Here is a 17,566-nt window from a genome sequence, read left to right on the forward strand (position 1 = left end):
TAAAAAGGGTTCCCACACAAAAAAAGCCCTCTTCAAAATAATTTCCTCTCCACGCTGCCTGGGAGCCTCATAATTACTAACAATGATCACAGACCCATTCATTTTATCCCAAAATTAATATATCACGCTCAGAATGATATCGCATTAATTTATCACAAGATTTATGAAACTTGTACTTTTTTCTAATGAGATTTATGCAAATTCCGCTCCATCCATTGTTTGAACCAGGAAAAAAAAAATTAAGAAAAAAGTTCTGTTCGGGAAGCTGCTCTGTCCAAAAGTCTCCTTCCCTTTTTTTGATCTCTGTCCACCCCCATGGCAGGGCAGGGGATGCTCAGGGGCAGGGTACCACCTTTTCCCGAAGCAGCCCAGAGCACCCTCATGGCAGGCTGCAAGGTTTGCAGGTGAGCTGATGATTCAAGGCACTTCAGAGGGATGTTTGAAACTAATTTTAAAGGAAATGAGCTGGCGGTTTGCTTGCACCTCGGAGAAGGGTCAGGGAACAGGAGGAGAAGCAGGGAGCTGGGAAATTAAAGCCCTTGTGTTTTCCAGAGTTAAAAGGGATGGTGGAAAAAACAAAATATCCGACACAGCCTCGCTCCTCTCGGCGTAACGTGGCTGCTAGCAGCTATTTGAGACGCACGGACAGGGGTGGGAGGAGACGGGAGGAACTGGAACAGCAAAGGAAAACATAAATCTGAGGTTAGCAGAAACTTCCCAGCAATGAAATCCACTGAGGTGTTAAATAATGGCAAAGAGCCCCAGCAGCGCCTGGGGCTTTTAAAACTGGCCTGGAAATGATGCTCCAGAAACAATCCTGGAAGGGCCCCAGAGACGCGGAGGAGATGAGCCAGCAGCCATCCAAAACCCAATTTTAGCAGCTCTGGGGAGCCGGCAGGAGAGAATGTCAGCCCAGCCACAGGATCCACGGGAAGAGCAAAACTCCCTCTGCTAGGGTCAGAGCACCACCTGAGAGATCTCCCAGGAGATCTCCCTGCCAGGCTGGGAACACCAAGAGGGAAACGCTTGGCCCTGCAGATCCTTCTCCTGAATTTGGCAGGCAAGGGGGGGGAATTGCTCGAAACCACGTCTGCTCCCCTGGAGAAAGGGTTCAGCCTGGTGCTGAGCTCATTTGAAGGGGCTGGAGCCAGCTACCCAGGGAAAAACCACCTGGGGAACAAAAAGACGACAAGTCCTCCACCTGTAGAGGCAAACCCGTTCCCTCCGCACCCCGCTCCCGAGCATCTCCCCGAGCACAGCACCACGCCGCATCGTGCCCGTCCCCGCAGCGCCCCGTGTGCATCCCCGCACCTTCCTCAAGGAAAACCTAGCTAATGCAGTCTTGATTAACATTTCTGACACAAAGTTTAAACCCTAAATCCATAGGATATCCTTTTCTAATTAATTTTTGAAGTAAGAAGCAGCTCAGAAAGTCTAAGGAATATTTCCTTTGTTCCTCCCTGCCTTCTCCTGACCTCCCCCCTCCCTCCGAAAAGAAAAGAGTTCAGTTTCCAATTAATTAAACAACCGTAGATCAAAGGATACTCTGTCACAGGTGCCAGCACGGGGGAAATGCCACCCAGTTCTCCTCTGTGTGACCATCACAGCACGCAGAGCATCAGGCAGGAAAACAACTTGGTGGTGGTGGGGAGACCTTCGCCCTCACCCTGCCGTCCCATCTGGGCACTGGACGAGCTCCATGTCCGAGGTGGAGAGCACAGGGAGCTCTTAGGACCCCCGGTCACCAGGGAGACATTAAGCCATGCCCCCCATGCCCACAAAACCCCCTCACACTGTTTCCCTGCCATATCAGAAAGGCCCATGGGATGCCAGCACCCACCTGCATCGCACCTGCATCAGAGCACAGCATCCCCTTCCCCAAACACCATTTCAGAGGGCAGCTGCTTGAGGCACCAACACCTGCCTCAATGGCCAGCTTTTAGAAGACCAAGTATCTCCAAAAAAAGGCTGTGTCCACAGATGTGTGCCCAATTAACCCCCCAACCAACCCACCAGAGCATCAAAGTTTTTAGCAGGACCTGCTCCAGCCGCTGCTCCAATTCCCACCGACTTCAGCCCCTCTGACATCCCCAGCAAGAATTGCCTTCCCATCATGACTAATGTTAGTACAGCATCACTCGGCTTCCAGAAAAGGGAAAACATCCGTGGAAGTGACACAGGCTGACCGACAAGCACAGAGACCACAGAGCAGCACCATGGTGCCGGGGTCAGTCCCGTTTGGGGAGCAGAGGGCTGCTTTCCTAAGCAGAGCAGGGCACGCCTGCTTTCTGACACCAGCTGGAGAGAGGAGAGGTAACGAGAGACTCCTGACCCTGCCAGAGAAACCGTGGCACCGTGCAAAGAGCGTGACAGGCCAAAACCAGAAGGAAAACAGAAGGCGACCTGTTGCAAAACCCCATTCTGGCTACGGGGAGGCACCTTGTATAAACCCAAGCAGGAACAAGGATGCTGAGCCAGCTGAAGCAGGCATTAAGCAGCAGCCCCGAGCCCATCGCCTCTCTTTGGCCACTCCAAGCCTTCTAGAGACACATCTGGGTGCACAGGAGAAAAGCAGGCCCCCAGAAGCCTAGCTGATGAGGTGTGTTGCTATTTGGGGTAAATAAATGATTTACGGGTAAGGTGACACATGGGGTGCTTTGCATCTCACCCAGATAAGGCAACACAGCTTTGCATTAATTAGGAAAGAGAGGCTGCTCTCCAATTAACATGAGGTCAGAGATAAAGCTCGTTAGATGGCAGTGCCTACAGATGAGGCCCTAGGATGCCTCCGACACCAAGCAGGGCTGGACCAGAACAGCACCACAGCCATGATGGCAATGCAAACATCAGCACCAAACTGCTCTGCCAAGAGCACATGGGGACAACAGGGGGCAGCCAGGGTGTAAAATGGCACCTCCAAGATGGCACAGCCCCCAGCACCCCTCCCGTTAGGCTGATCAGGATGGATAGGGACAAGAAAAAACCTGTCAGCAACTTCTACTTGAGCAAGGGAACTTCGAGCGGGATTCATTCACGTCTTGTTTGAAATCTCATCTGTGCCTTACAAAAGATGAGATGAAGCATCCCCGAGGCGCTCAAGCTCTCTGGGAACACAAAACGCTCAGTGCTCCAGCTTGCTGATGGCCCAGCTGTTCTGCTCCCTGAATGCTTCAGGGGGATAAATGGATGCAGACGTCCTGATCCCAAGCATTGCTGGATACCTTGCTCCAGCATGTTTTCGTATGCATGTCAAAGTGACCCCAGAATGCTCAAGAGAAAATTTAGGAGTCCTGCTGACTGGCTGAAGCCAGAAGGAGACGGTGCCAGTGGTCAGGTTTTTGTCTGCAGACTTCAGATCCATAAGCAAACTGGCCTTGAACTGCCACCGTAACTCTCTGAGGTTTCAAAACCTGCGCCGAGTGATGGATTCCGCCTCATTGTAATGGAGATGCGGCAAAATCCCTCCTGATTTATCTCTCGAGTTGAGTTAGCACCTCTCAGTCTCCAAGGCATGGCCTCAGTAAGAGCAAAACTAGAGAGCTGGGCCAGGACATTGATGCCCAGAACGGCCAATTTTAGAATCACAGAATCATTAAGGTTGGAAATGACCTCCAAGATCATCTGGTCCAACCATCCCCCTACCACCAATAGGTTGCATTCCCCATTCCTCTCGCCCCCGAAAAGCAAATAAATCCCTTAAGAGACCCAAGACGAACCAGGAGCTGGTTGGAAGACTCCACCAAGGCAACAGCCTGGGTATATGCAAGACATTCAAACTCAAATCCACCTTCCCCCAGCTCAACCCAGCCCCTTGGGGACGGCAACAACTCCCCAGTCCTACCCGGAGCTCTTCCCCGCACACCTCCCTCCCAAATGCCACGGAGAAGGTGGGGAGAGACTTGGCAGGCAGTGCCTGGGTATCCGAGGCACAAGCTTATCTGCCTCCCCGCCACAGCGCCGCAGCAAATTGCTTGTTGATAAATGAGGCTATTTAGGAGCGGGTGATGCCAGCGTTAGGGTTATTAATGACGCCGACGCGCGGAGACATTTGAGAGCGGCCCCATGTCCCATTGTCCTCGCTCGCATGAGTAATGGGGCACTTCAGCTACGGGGCTTCAAACCCAGCTGGGGCTGTGCAACAACAGAAACAAAGTAGGACTGAGGGAAATGGATGGGGCACGCTGGACCGACGACTCTCACGCACCGATAAAACCAAGCTCTGGTTGGGCAGAGCTCCAGGCTTCAGCTGACGTTAGGTCTGGAGCATTCCCCCTTCCCAACCACCAAAAAACTCTTCCACTCTCCCCAGGCAGCCACAACACAACCCACAGCATCCCATTCTCCCATCCTACACCACAAACCCACCCTAATGACACGCCAAAGTCAAGCCCCAGCTGCCCGAACCGGAGGAAGCAACACGTGGCACACCACGGAGCACGGTGAGGGTGATATTTGCTGAAGCCTGGGAGACTTGCATGGGGCCACGGCCTCACTTTGCACGTCACAGATGCCTAAACGCGGCCAGGAGAGCAATGAGTGGGAAATAAAGAGGCTGTTTGGTGCAAGAGGAAACCTCGGAGCAGAGCTCTGCAGTCACTGGCGGGAGCGCAAGGCAGAGCGCACAAGCACACAGCTGTAAATTTGTTTCCGAGTTAATATACCCACGAGTGTTTTTCTTTTCCTATGAAGGCACACTCTTCTGCAAACAAACATCTGGAGATCGCCGCTACAGCTGGACAATTATCCCCAGTGACTAGAGCATTCAATTAATTTAGCCTTTCTCATTTGCGAGTCGTCTGCAAGTAGGCTGAGATTTGCAGGAATTTATTTGTTATTTGGATATATTCAGCGAATGGCTTATTAAAAACATATTTCAGGCAAAGGATCTCTTGCTAAGTGCTCCTACGACTGCTGGCAACTGCCTGCTCGCGGCACGCACACGGTCACTGCGGTCACAGGGGAGCGCCGCGCGTCGTGATGGAGAGCTCCGCGCCGCCAGCAACAGCTTCCCGGGGCTCTGCGGAAGCACCTGCATGAAAACACAGCCTCCTGCAAACACAGAGCACACGGCCTGCCTGAATTTCCCTAAAAAACGCAGAACAACTTGCACAGAAGTTGTCATGAACAGACTGAGAGCAGAGGCGAACACCCAAATTAAATGACTTTGTGCAAAAACATCTCTCGGTAGCTTCCACAACATCTCGTGAGCATCCATGTGGCTCCTTTTTCCCTGTGTTTCGTCTCAGAGCTCCAGGGAATGCTTGCTACAGGAATTTCGTCACAGTGGCAAGAGAAAACGGGTGAGAAAAAAGTACCAAAGGGCCCTTTCCGAGCTCACTGTAATCCCTTGGGTGCGCAGCAAGCCCAGGCTCTTCCCAGCCCATTTACTACTGACACCATAGCCTGGGCAGCACACGTGTGACATGCCTGGAAACAGAAATAATCCTAAAAGACCAGCTCCCCTTCGAAGGGGACCTTTGGCAGTCCAGCTCCTGGCAAGCTGAGGCAGGGCTTCATGGGGTGCTCCCCACCCTCGCCTGGTGGCCAGCACGGTCTGTGCTCCGAAAAGGCTCCGCTAGTCACATGGAAAACCCAAAATTTGTAAATCCAAACAGAAGACAAAGGCCTGTGCTAAATCCCAGCTGCTGGGCTGTTTGAAGGCAAGAAGAAAGCAATCGCTGAGGTTTCACAGGCTGTTCTAAAAGTGGAAATCCATGCAGAGAAGTGATCCAATAAGTCACAGTTTTAGGCTTTTTTCTTTCAGTTGCTCCAGGGAAAGACTTTGAAGGCTGCTCTTTCCCCTGAAGCCCTAAACAAGGGAGAAATGGGTATTGACCACTGAATTCAGCAGCTACTTGCCAGCAGCTGCTTGCACATGTCTGAGACGAAGAGCCAAGCCCCAGCCACCTCTGCCCTGACATCCATGTCATGTTTGTTGGGTATTTCTACAGGTGTTCGTGTACCGGGGATGCTGCAGCACGAGGCACATCGCCCCAGTGGTCAACAGGCGCTGCCCATCTCCATCACAAGAAGATGTGCCTAAAAATCGCTAAGAAAAAACCCAAGTAGACTCAGTCCACCAAGCCAAGCACACTACAGGCACATAGAGCACTTCATGATGTGTGGTGAGCGTTTTCATACCACCAGCAAGCAGTACACCTCCTTTCCTCCTTCCCACTAAAGGGCAACACTCCTCCTCCTCCTCTTCCTCCTCCTTTTGGTTGCACTTTGCTCCAGCCCTCATCCCTGTGAGGATGTAGACAGGACCCTGGCCTATGCAGCTCCTAAAATTTGGGCTGCGATTACATCTGCCGTTATTAAAGAGTGTTAATAAGCCTTATTAACCAGCAGTGAGTGAGAACAGAATAAGGAAAGGATTTTCCTAGGACCCAAAGTGCAAGAAATTCATAACTTGCTTAATACCTGTACCAATAAGAGATGCTCGCGCTGAGTCTATTTTAAAATCAACCTCTTTCCGTAAAAAAAGAGACACTTTCAGAATTATTCATGAACACAGTTGTATAAAAAACAATCCACAGATAAATAAAACAATGTCACTGGTTGCAGCAGCATTGTCCTGCAGGGGGTGGCAGCTGGCTGCAAGCTCCTGGAGGGCGCGGGGTGATTTGGGGTGTAATAGTGAGGCCGGGCAGCGAGAAGAGAGGGCACTGGGGATGAAACCCCAAAGCCCAGGGCATAGGGTTTGGGATCCTATGGGTCTCACCGTGCTCCAGACCTAAGCCCCTTCACCCCCAGCTTTCAAAAGCAAACCAGGTGGGTAAAGCCCTCGCGCAAAGCACTTCCAGCTCCCTTGCACATGACATAATTTTGGTCTGCTCAGATTTTGGGATGCCCACATGTGCTCCCAGCCCAGGGGGGTTCTCCTGTCTGTCCCACGTACCCCAGACCAGAAGCCTGCAGCTTCCCCCAGCCTCCCCCTCCGCAGCATCACCTCCCTGCTGGGGAGACTGCCTCCAGGATGACTGATGAGTTCGGCGCGTTGTTTTTGAGCAACTCACGTGGCTCGCCGGCACGCAGGATGACAGACCTTGGGAACCTGGGCATTAATACCGGAGATTTATAGGCAAATCTGTCACGGATGGGGAAGCTTTTTGCCCAAGAACTCTGCCTGAAGGTCGCTTTTCCTGGGCACCAAGTGCAGAGAAACTTTCTCAGCCACCTTGGCCCCAGCAGAGGGTACGCAGGCGAGCAGGGGAGGGGTAGATGCCAGCGGAGCTCCGGCTGCAGCCTCACACCTAGCAAAAAATGGCTTCAGGAGCCCCTCCACCCCAAACCCTTTATCCTCAATAGGTTGGGTCGCGTATTTCTGTGTCCACACATTTTCACCCATCGTCTGACCCTGCATCATGCGCCTCATCCCCTCACGTTCAGCTAGGACGAGAGGTTTGTACATCATGCCCAATCTCCCCAAGCTTTTCCTCTCTCTTTTCCTCTCTCACCAGGATCGGGGAGTTTGATGCATGAGGCTACATCCTCCTGTGCACAAATACCATCGAGCAGTTCACGGATACCGGTGCTCGCTTATATGTCACTGTCACCGCCGCACTATTATTTTTGTCGGGTGACTGGTGCTGCAGCTCCAACAGGTGCTGTAGAAATTGGGGTAAACCTTGAAAATACAACAACATCCAGCACGTTAGAGAAACCCCACGTATTTGTCATCCCAAGGAAGCCAAGTCACAGTGCGTAAGCTCTCTGCCATGGGGTTTCCCCCAGGATTTCCCAGGTGTTCCTCTGGTACGGGTGACGTACTAGCAAGCTGGTCTGATTGCTGAGAGCAGGGTCCAGCTGTGGAGCAATTAATTCGTGTTGGTTACCCACAGCCCTGTCACTGCAGCTACCGAGGCTGCAGAAGGCTGGGCATGGTAGGAGGTGGCGAGGAAGGGGGGAGCCATTTGCCTGCTTAATTTGTGCCAATATTTGGCCATAAAGCAAAGGCCTCATCAGGTAGCTTGGCCACCAGGATGACACCACCAAGGACCAGGCTATCTCCTGCTCTATTTTTCATTCTTCCTCTTTTTTTAACTCAGTAGCAATTTCGCAGAGCACCAACTATAACAAAATCAAAGATGCTCTCATTGGGAATGTCACCAGGAGAGGCTCTTCTCCCCATATCACTTCTCCGTGCAAACTTCTAGGTCATGCCTAAGAGCCAAACCCCTTCCCCATGGCCTCAGCATCCTCCTGGTGGGAAAGCTGACTCAGGCAAGGCACCATACAGCTCTCATCCCCCTTAAAGCATGCACCAGCTTGTCCCTTTGCTGGCACAATGGATCTATCCAGACAAAGGAGACTTCTCAGGCTTTGTCAGGGCAATGCAAATAAATCCCATGAATCCTTTATTCAGTTGATTTTGGCTGTCTCTGACTGTGCAAAAGCAGACCACAAGTTTCTCCAGCGTATTCTTATTTAAAACAATAATCTCTGTGGATAATTTGTAGTCTCCAACTTGTTTAGGAAGCGGCGGATTATAAAACCGGAGCCACCTTGGAAAGACACAGTTGTTGTTGTCCTGTCTAAAGGACTAACAGGAATAACTCCAGCTTATTTTTTGCTTTTTATTAGTACTGTTTGGCAACGTTTGTGGAGTGGTGCTGCCCACAGCCTTTGCAGGCAGCCTGCATGAACCACACGAGGCACCAGGCAGAAGAAGCAGCCCTACAAACCTGCCCCTGCCTTGCCACACTCACCCAGCTCGTCACAAACTCAGAGACCCACCCCAAAAAGAAAAGGGCCTCTTCAAAGCACAGAGGAGCCAGATTTGCAGCCCCTTATCCCAGCGCCTGACCCCCTCCTCTCCCTCGTTACGGATGAGGTAAATCAGCTGTGACACTCATTAGCTGCAGCTCCTAATTAGGGAAAATTAATATTGGTTTTGATAGAAGTGCTGGCTGAAGCTCTCCCAGGCAAAGGCACTCCTGACCTTGCCATCCCGCTCAGCAGCCAGTTACCTGGCACAAAGCAATTTCTGCGGGGCCAACAGGCTGCAGCCACCTCCTGCCCCAGCATCACTCGAAGGAGCAATCTGGGGAAAAGCCCTTGGTTTTTCAGAGGAGTTTGAATGGTAAATGGGGCTGTCATCCTCTATCCAGGTTTTAGGGCCACGATAATCTCTCTGGAACAGCATCTGCCATCCCTGAGTGCCTGCAGCTCTTCCTCCTCCCTTTGGGGGAGATGGTCCCAGACCCTTCAGCACCCCAGTGCCCATAGGAATTGCCCAGGCTTACTGGGAGCAGGCAAGACCCCCAGTTCAAAACAATAAACACGAATAGCTGCAATACAAGGGCAACAAGTGTTTAAAAAAAGGAAAGAAATAGGAGCAGCACCCCTCGACCTCATTCCTGCTCTCAGGGCCTGGGCCTCCAAAGGTGGCTCACCGACACAACAGAGCTAAACAGGAGCAAAACACTTGCTACCAAAGTTACATGTAAAAAGTCACTGTATTATTCACACATTAATAACAATAAAGATGTCAGGCTGTCAGATACGAAGTTAATCTCATTCAGAGCACAATTAAAGATGCCATTACCCGACCACCTGGGGCTGCTTCAGCTTTTACGGCACGGTGGGTTTAGGGATAACAGGGGCAGGACAGGCAGGGAAAAGCCCCTCGCCCAGCCAGCCCCTTGCAACCATTTGTGCCATTTTGCAACCAAAATCACCCTGGAGCATCCCAGGCCCCCCCTTCCACCACCACCACCACCCCCCCCAAATCCCTTGCTGCCCCCGTTGCACAGATTTGGAGGATTCTGCAAATTTTTATGGTTTCCGCCAGAACATCCTTCCCCAGTGCGACGATACCTGCCAGGGAACTTTATTTTTCTCGCCCTCATCCATGCAAAGCCCTAATTTATGACTATTTCCACAACTCCACTGAAGCACTCGTGTAACGGCTGCCGTGCTCCCCGCAACCCGTCCCTCCCAGCCCTGTACCTGACGGGACTGCAGACAGCATCCCTGCAGCTGCAACAGGTTTCTGTGCTTCCCCACAGGGAAAAGCATCATCTCTTACCTAAACATGCTCAATGTTGAATACAAACAGGCATCCTGGGCTGAAATTAGGGTACAGGGCACTTGCAAAGGGCTCATACTTCCAACTCCCTACCTTTCCATCCTGTTGAGCTGAGTTTTACGTTAATGTTTTAGTCTTTTACACAGAACTATCATTTTATCTGGTAGGATGTGTTTAATTTGATGCAGCAGTCATATGGGAAAAGGAGCACTTCCAGAGTCAGGCTGCCTATCTGCAGTGCTGGTGGTTTTATATTCTTCTGCCATATCTATTTCTTCCCCTCTGTTTCCCAAAATCATTAGTAACAAACATTAATCTCTGCCTGCAAGCACGCTCCTCGCTTCTCCCCTCACTCTGGATTGTTTGTTATTCTCCCTTGGACCTTTCACATTTCTAAGCCTCTTCCCCCACCCTATTTTTAATTTAACCATTTAAAACTGAATGGCAGAGTAAGAAACGAAGCCACGCTGCTGTTAGTGTAAGGACGCTGAGCTCTGTGGGATGATCTCCCTCCTCGAGCCTAATATTCGCTTAAAAAAATAAAGAGATTCCTCCGTGCTCAGGTAGAAAAGGAGAAACCCAGGACTGCATCGCCCCCTGAATTGGGCAACCTACACGATACAACACGGGAGGCTCACCAGAGCAGGAACTTGACAAATCAATGCAGATGAATGGAATAAAATTGAGTTACTAACCATTAAATGTCAAGTGTTTGAAATCTTTCCCCCTTGCGTAAAGGGCAATACTAATAAATCTTTAAGAGAGGGAACGTGGCGCGCATTCACTCCTTTGACCACCGCTGCAAATTGAGCAGATGTTTTCATTGAATCGTCCAACAATGCCGTCTCGATCTTTTTTTTCCCCCGAGTGGTTACAGTTAATTCAAAAGCCATCAGCGCGCGGGAGCGCTTTGACAGGAGGAACCAATTTATTAACTCCCGCTGCCAATCAAGCGCATTAATCCAGCCGGTGCAGAAAGGTGCATTAGCACCAGGCTGCGATAACGTGGTTTAAAACCACAACGTCAAGGTGACCACCCTGCACGTCCTCCCAAAAATCCTGCATGTTCCCCCAAAAAAATCAGCAAGAGGCAACAAAACCGAGATACAACCCGTCACTGACACAGCCAACACAGCCCAGTCAGCGCTGGGAAGCTGTGACGATGCATGCGTTGGCACGAGCTGCTTTACACAAATAGGATTTTGCCCTGAGAAGGGTTAAATATCCCTAATAACACCCACCAGGCTGGGGGCAGCTTTCTGCACAGACGCTTCCCAACAGCGAGGCTTTCATCCCACAATCTCAGCGTGCGGCACATGCATGTGCTCCAGAACGGCTCTCTTCTACCTGCTTATTTTTTTTTTTTCCCCCTGGAATGAGGACTAGCTAGTTGAATTTTCACATGTTAATTGCTCAAAACGATTTTGAGGCAGGTGAATTTGTCCATTTGTTTTTACAGAACCAAACACCAGGAAGCAACAATAGGAATGCAGAGGTGATGGGGAATAGCTTGAATAGTTTTATTTAAAAAAAATAAAGTACTATTTCCATGGTGACCAGTTATGGAAAGTTTAATTAAAAGGTTAATTTTTCACAAGTCTAGAAGCCTGTAACTGCTGTAAGAAGAGCAACTGTGGCTCTTGTGGAGTACCTTTCTCAGCAGCACGGGCACCCCTGGGAAGCGCCTCGAGCTGTTTCCCACCTTGCCTGGCTGGCTCAGGAGCTGGATGCTGCCTCCGTGCTATTTCATTGACAAACTCACGATGGTGCAAACTGCTGGATGCCAGCCCATCTCGGAGCCATCCCTTCCCAGCAGCTGCCACTTCACTGCAGCGCCAGGCTGGGAGCAGCCTTTTCTTTTTTAAACTCGCACAGCCCAAATATACCAAGCTCCCAATCTGGCATGCGTAGGCCTGGTTATTGCTCCTTCTCATCACAGCTTTTTTTTGTTGTTGTTGTTCTAAAAGGCCCTACTGATAGACTCAGAAGGAAAAAAAAGCTCACTTTCCCCAGAACTCCTCACTAAAAATAACCATTTTCTGTGCAGGTATGCATTTCCCTACAGCACTGGGCTCCAGGTGGCCCTTAGGACATCCTAACCTCCAAGAGACATAAGTAGCCTCCTGATCTGAACACACACATGCATCCACACACATTGTATATGATTCCTTATATTGTTTCAAGCTCTTGTGTGCCATGAGGTGTACTGAAGCCTCAGAGGGCCAGGACCAGGGTGGTGGAGCTCAGCGTGCCGACTGTGCATGAGAGCAGAGCACTCAAAGGAAGAAAGGAGCTGCAACCTCTCTGTTGCTGCTCTAAAAGTCAGACAACAGCCAGCATGCTGATTTAACCACCCAGCTGTACCTATGGAGTAAAACTGAGGGTATTTACTAAAATCCTTCCTTTTGCACGGGGTGCGGAGTCGCAAGGAGGTGACCCCTGCATGGCGCTTCCTTGGGTTGACCTCTTTGCCCCTACCTTCTGTCTCCTCACTTTCTCCTCCTATTCTCCAGGTTTGGTGGAAAAAAGCAACCTGCTGGCTGGACGTGATGATCTGGGAAGTCTTTTTGGATCCGGACTATTCAGTGTTTCTGCCCTACCTTCTCCACCTCCATCTCCCATAGCTTGCTTGCCCAACAAGAAGCCAGACCATGAACGAAGCCCCTACAGACAGCCCGGTGCAGATACCTTGGATTAAAGCCACCAAAGTCACCTCATACATAAAAATGAACTCAGGCCTCATTACCATAAGCACACATCTTTCTGTTTCTTTTAAAAGGGGTTCGCCAAGACGCAAGAGCGCACAGGAGAACGTGAGAGGTGGCGAGATCAGAGCTGCAAACAGTTTGATGAAGTTACCTAAAGCAAGGTTAATGAGTCCACACTGCAAACATACTTTGCCTTCTCTCCATCTCCCCCATTTTAAACGTAAGCATTAATTAGCAAAGCAAATATGAAGATTTAAGTGATTGATCAAGTGATTAATTTAATGAAGCAGTGTTGAGGAGCGGGGGGGGGCTTTTTTTCCTTAAGGTTCCCTTAAGGTGTTGGGAATAACTAATTCCGGAGCCTAAATTTTCATTTCTGGTACTGTATTTGCTAAAGCTCAACAAACGGTTTCGTCGATGGGCCTTCTAACAACAAACTGGAGCAAAAGGGCTTGTTAGGAGAAGTGAAATCCCTTTTAATCAGGCTTTGTGAAATATTCCTCAAATATTTGTTGCTCGTTAGAGTCGTTACAAGCCCAGTCCTTTGCAGAGCACTTATCGGCTCTGACCCAAGAAGATTGCAAATCCAATTTTAGACAGTAAATAGTCAGCAGAGGGTAATATTACTTTCAATTAATACTGGAGATGAAGGTGATGTTCTTACAGCTCGCGTTTCTAAAGGAGAACATTCACTCGCAGCCATGCCCGTAATGAACCTCGCGAAAACATACTTTGTATTCAAAAATATCTCAATCTCCCTCACAGCCAGAGACCAGCATATTCATCTTGAATTATCCCTTCGGAAAAGGCCAAATCAATTCTGCGAGCTGCACACGGGCAGGCACGCGCTCCCCCGCGGGGCTGATGGTGGGCACCCGGGGCTGCTCCCAGCAAACGCCAGCCCCGCACAGCTCTCTGCCTGGAAAGCCCAGGGGAATCATCCATCCTACCTTGGACCCCCAGCCTGGATTTATCCCGTGTCCAGACCTCCAGCTAAAAGCAGCCAGCAGAAAGCAAGCTGAGGAGCCGAGGGTCTGCCTGTGCTTGCCAAGCCCCTTTTTCTTACCAGATAAACAGCAACAACACAACCCCACGGCTTTTTACCTTTCTATAACCTTTGCCCCCGGCATTGGTAGCACAGTCTGGAGGATGGGATGTTTGCCATGTGGTCCCCAAACTGTGCAGCCAGCCAGAGACCAGCCCCCACCATGCCCTACCCCCTTGTGCTGTGCGCTTACCCCCCACCTGGGGGTCACTGACAAGCAGCAGCATGTTTTTACCATCAACTCAAGCTGATTTGAACAAAAGTTGGCCCCCAGCCCTCTTGCACCACCCTATGCCTCTTATACCCAGCCCACCTTGCATCTGCACCCCAGCAGGGGCTGTTGCAGCTGGGCTGGGGGAGGTCCTGGGTCTGCTGGGCTCTCACCTTCCTCCCACTTGCACCTTCCCTCCTTTGCCTTTTGGGAAGGTTTCTGGCTTTTCTTTGGAGCATTTGTGGAGCTCTTTCAGCACTTAAGTCAGCAGCAAAGTAATACAAAAAAAAAGAGATTTATATATATAAAAGCAGGGACAGTTTTCCTGCTAGCTCAGTGTGGGGAAAGAGCTTGGCACAGCCAGGGCTGCAGAGGAGAGCTGCAAGGCATGGCCAGAGCTGGACATAGCTCTGGAAGGAGCACAGCTGAAGGGAAGGCAGGTGGCATCCTCCGCAAGACCGTTCATGGGTCCCCTTCCCCAAAACGGCACCTTTTTTCATAAAACAGCCCTACCTTGGTGTGCTCCTGCTCTCCCAGCTTCACACCGCCCTCCAGGAGATGCTGCCACAAGGCTTTCGAGCTGTGGCACACCTCCTAAGCTCCCCATTAGCACCTCGTTAAGGCATGCCCACAAGCCTTCACGACTTTTAACCCCACGGTGCCCGCACATAAAGTGAATTTTCTCTTTTCAGCACTGGCACTGAGCAGGAGGGAGAGGGGCACGACAGCACCCCATGCAACCTCCCCAAAAGCCGCATGCTCTGCTCATGGCTCCATCCCACAGGGCTCAGAGGGACTTTACGCAGTCAGGGTGTCAAAACCAGAGCACCAGAGCTTGTGTCCTTCCAGCTCTGCACCAGGGAAGTGCCACCAGGTCCCCAGCAGATGCCTCCAGCTGCGGGATCAAAGCAGCAGGCAGGGCTGAGATAACCCTATCTCCAGCAGCAGCTTGAGTGGCCCGGCACCCCCAGGGACCTCACCCGGGTGCCAAAGCATCTGCCTGCTCAGGACCTGTGCTGAAAGGATGCCATGGAAGAGATGATTGCCTTGGAAACTGCAGCCAAGTGCAACAGGGAATCCAGGCAATCAGAGGGACACGTCGCCTCCGAGCCACACTCAGTGGGCCACCCCGCTTGCCGGACAGCAAGTCCCTCTTCCTAGCCCCTTGGAAAGCAACCCTCAATCCCAAAAGGCTCGGAGTGTCCACCATGGCTCCTTTTGACAAGCTTGGTGGAGAAACATCTGCATGCTTCAGAGCCCAGTGTGGATTTTCCCAGAAAACCAGCTTTCCTCCCCAATTCCCTTTGAGAAGAGGGAGCAGCGTGCTCAGTGCCGCCTGCCCTGGGTGGGCTCCAGCTCTCAGAAGTCAGGGCCTGGGTTGTTCTCTGCAGAAATTCAGGCCAGGCTGCCACAAGCCAAAGCTCTCCTTCCTGGCCCCCACTGACATTCCTGCAGTGGCATTTGCAAGTTCACAAACTAGCTGGATTTTTTTTCCCCCAAGCATTCCCACTCTGCTCCCAAAGCAGGAGCTATTTGCAGTGCATTTACCAGCTCAGCAGAAGTTCCACGCAGCAAATGGGGACAGAAGCAAGCTGTAATACCCACCGTCAGTCACCTGCTCAGAAAGCACGGCACCTTCCCTCGGGAGAGGCAGCGGGGCCAGGAGCAGAGCGCACAACCTCAGCCCAGCTTTCCCTGCCCAGGAGAGGATGCAGCTGGCTTTGGGGCTGAGCATCCCACCAGGTGCTGGAAGCCTCCTGCTAATAACGCTCAGAGGAGAGGATCCCAGCGAGCCAGAGGGGCTGAGAGCCCCAGCTGCAAGTGCTCTCCTGCCCAGAAATAACTCAGAATCAAACAGCAGCAGCCCTGGCTAGAGCCCCAGGGGAGCCCAGTCTCACACCTGCCAGGCATCCCACGTGCCCTGAGCACCTCTCCTGGCATCTCCCTGTGCTCATGTTGCCCAGGGGTGGCCAAGCCTTGCAACAAAATCCCAGCAGGTTCCCCTTCCATCCTGCATCACTCAACCCCAGCAAGACCTACAGAAGATGCAGGACCTCCAAGTTCACTCCCCTCTCCTAGTCTGAGACCAGGTTGTCCCTGTGACACTTCGACAAAGAGAAAGTGGGATTGTGCTCATCCAAATGGCTTTTGTCATGCAGTTTGCCAGGTGCTGAGGCATGAAAGCTTTCACAGAAACTCAGGTGAATCCAAGAGAGGTGGTCATGAGGCTGGTTACAGACCCAATGTGATGGATAATCTTCATTTTCCAAATCCTGTCCTGCATATAGCAAACCCATTTTCTGGGCAATTAGACCCCAGCCGCTGCATTTCACTAAGATGGCATTGCTTTTGGAGGGGTGGGACCCCAAGCAGAAGGAGCTGAGCCCCCGCAGCTTAGTTTCTTCCACTGCCTGCCCCAGGGCGAGCTTTGGGAGCAGCACTGGGGGCGTCCAAGGGTGCCCCATCCTCCCCTCCCCAAATCCCTGCCTCAGGGCAAAACACCAGCTCCTGCCACAAGATATTTAGGTACTGAATGCCCCAAATTCAGCCCCAAAACATTCTCACACCTTTGTGCAACTTCAAGAGGAAAAGCACCACTTGAAGCCTGAAGCTCTCCATCTCAGTCCCCACCTCCAGCTTTCCCGCAGGGACAGCAGCAAATACAGACCCCCAGAGCTATAAAAGCCACGACAAATATTTGCCCCGCTGATCTACACCTCCCGAGGAACCCATTCCTATGGTAACACCACCTCCTCGTGATGCTGACGAAGAGCATCCCCTTGCCAGACCTCCGGCACTCCACCGCCGTCAATATCTACGCTGCTCTCCATTACCCACCTCTAAAAGGTGTGGGATTAAACGAAATGGCCCTTGGAATGATTTTGCTTAAGGCAGTCAGTAGCACAATAAAGACAGACAGTCCCTCTCCTGGAAGCTCTCTCTCTCAGGGCTGTTAACCAGCTATTACTTCGGGTGTAAAACACCTCGATTTGGCTACCTGCAGCTGGTGCGGGCTCTCCTGGTGCCCCATTTCCTCCGACACATTGGTTCAAAGTAGCAGGGGGAGAGTTAAAAAAAACAGCAAACCTCTCCCTCTACCTCCACATTCCCATCATCCGTGATGTCCCCAGCATCAGTGCAGCAGCATCTCTCCGTTTGTGCCCCAACCACCCCTTCATCACCCTTCCTCCTCCCCAGGCACCCCCTGCTCTCCCATCCCCAATTCAGTGTCTCTCGCCCTCCTCCTGCTCACGTTCCGTATTCCCCCCGCTCCCCCTCCGCCTATGTGTGTGTTTCATTACTTCTGGGTGAACTAGCTGACTAGAGGGTCAGTCCACCTGAAAATTGCTCTCCCCAGACCTAAATGAAACAGATGGGCATTGATGATGTTTTCAGAGGAATTAATCAGCCCGGACTGGCGGCAGCGCCAGCAGCTCCGTAGTCCCGATCTCGCCTAATGAATTCCGAGCTCTCCGTCTTAATAGCTCCTGACAAGACTAATTTACTCCTGTAAGTGATTAGAGGGGGAATGATCTCTTAATTGTTGCTTAAGATTCCTCTAGGCATTG

General features: G+C 51.4%; 1 protein-coding gene across 7 annotated transcripts in view; it reads right to left on the reverse strand.

Annotated features, from left to right (window-relative positions):
- Nucleotides 1-17,566, reverse strand: part of CDH23 (cadherin related 23) — a 132,590-nt gene that overhangs the window by 101,498 nt on the left and 13,526 nt on the right. For 2 of the 7 annotated variants that reach the window (XM_083844377.1, XM_083844374.1), the window contains exon 1: nucleotides 14,511-17,239. The exons of 3 other annotated variants lie outside the window; for them this stretch is intronic. In XM_083844377.1, the coding sequence (XP_083700503.1) occupies nucleotides 14,511-14,667 (157 nt within the window). In that variant the 5' untranslated portion in view covers nucleotides 14,668-17,239. Of the gene's footprint in view, nucleotides 1-14,510; nucleotides 17,240-17,566 lie in introns of those variants that run through there. 2 more of the 7 variants (XM_083844378.1, XM_083844380.1) reach the window with 1 other exon arrangement.

The sequence above is a fragment of the Anser anser genome, assembly GCF_964211835.1.
Source record: "Anser anser genome assembly, chromosome: 7".
Lineage (NCBI taxonomy): Eukaryota > Metazoa > Chordata > Aves > Anseriformes > Anatidae > Anser > Anser anser.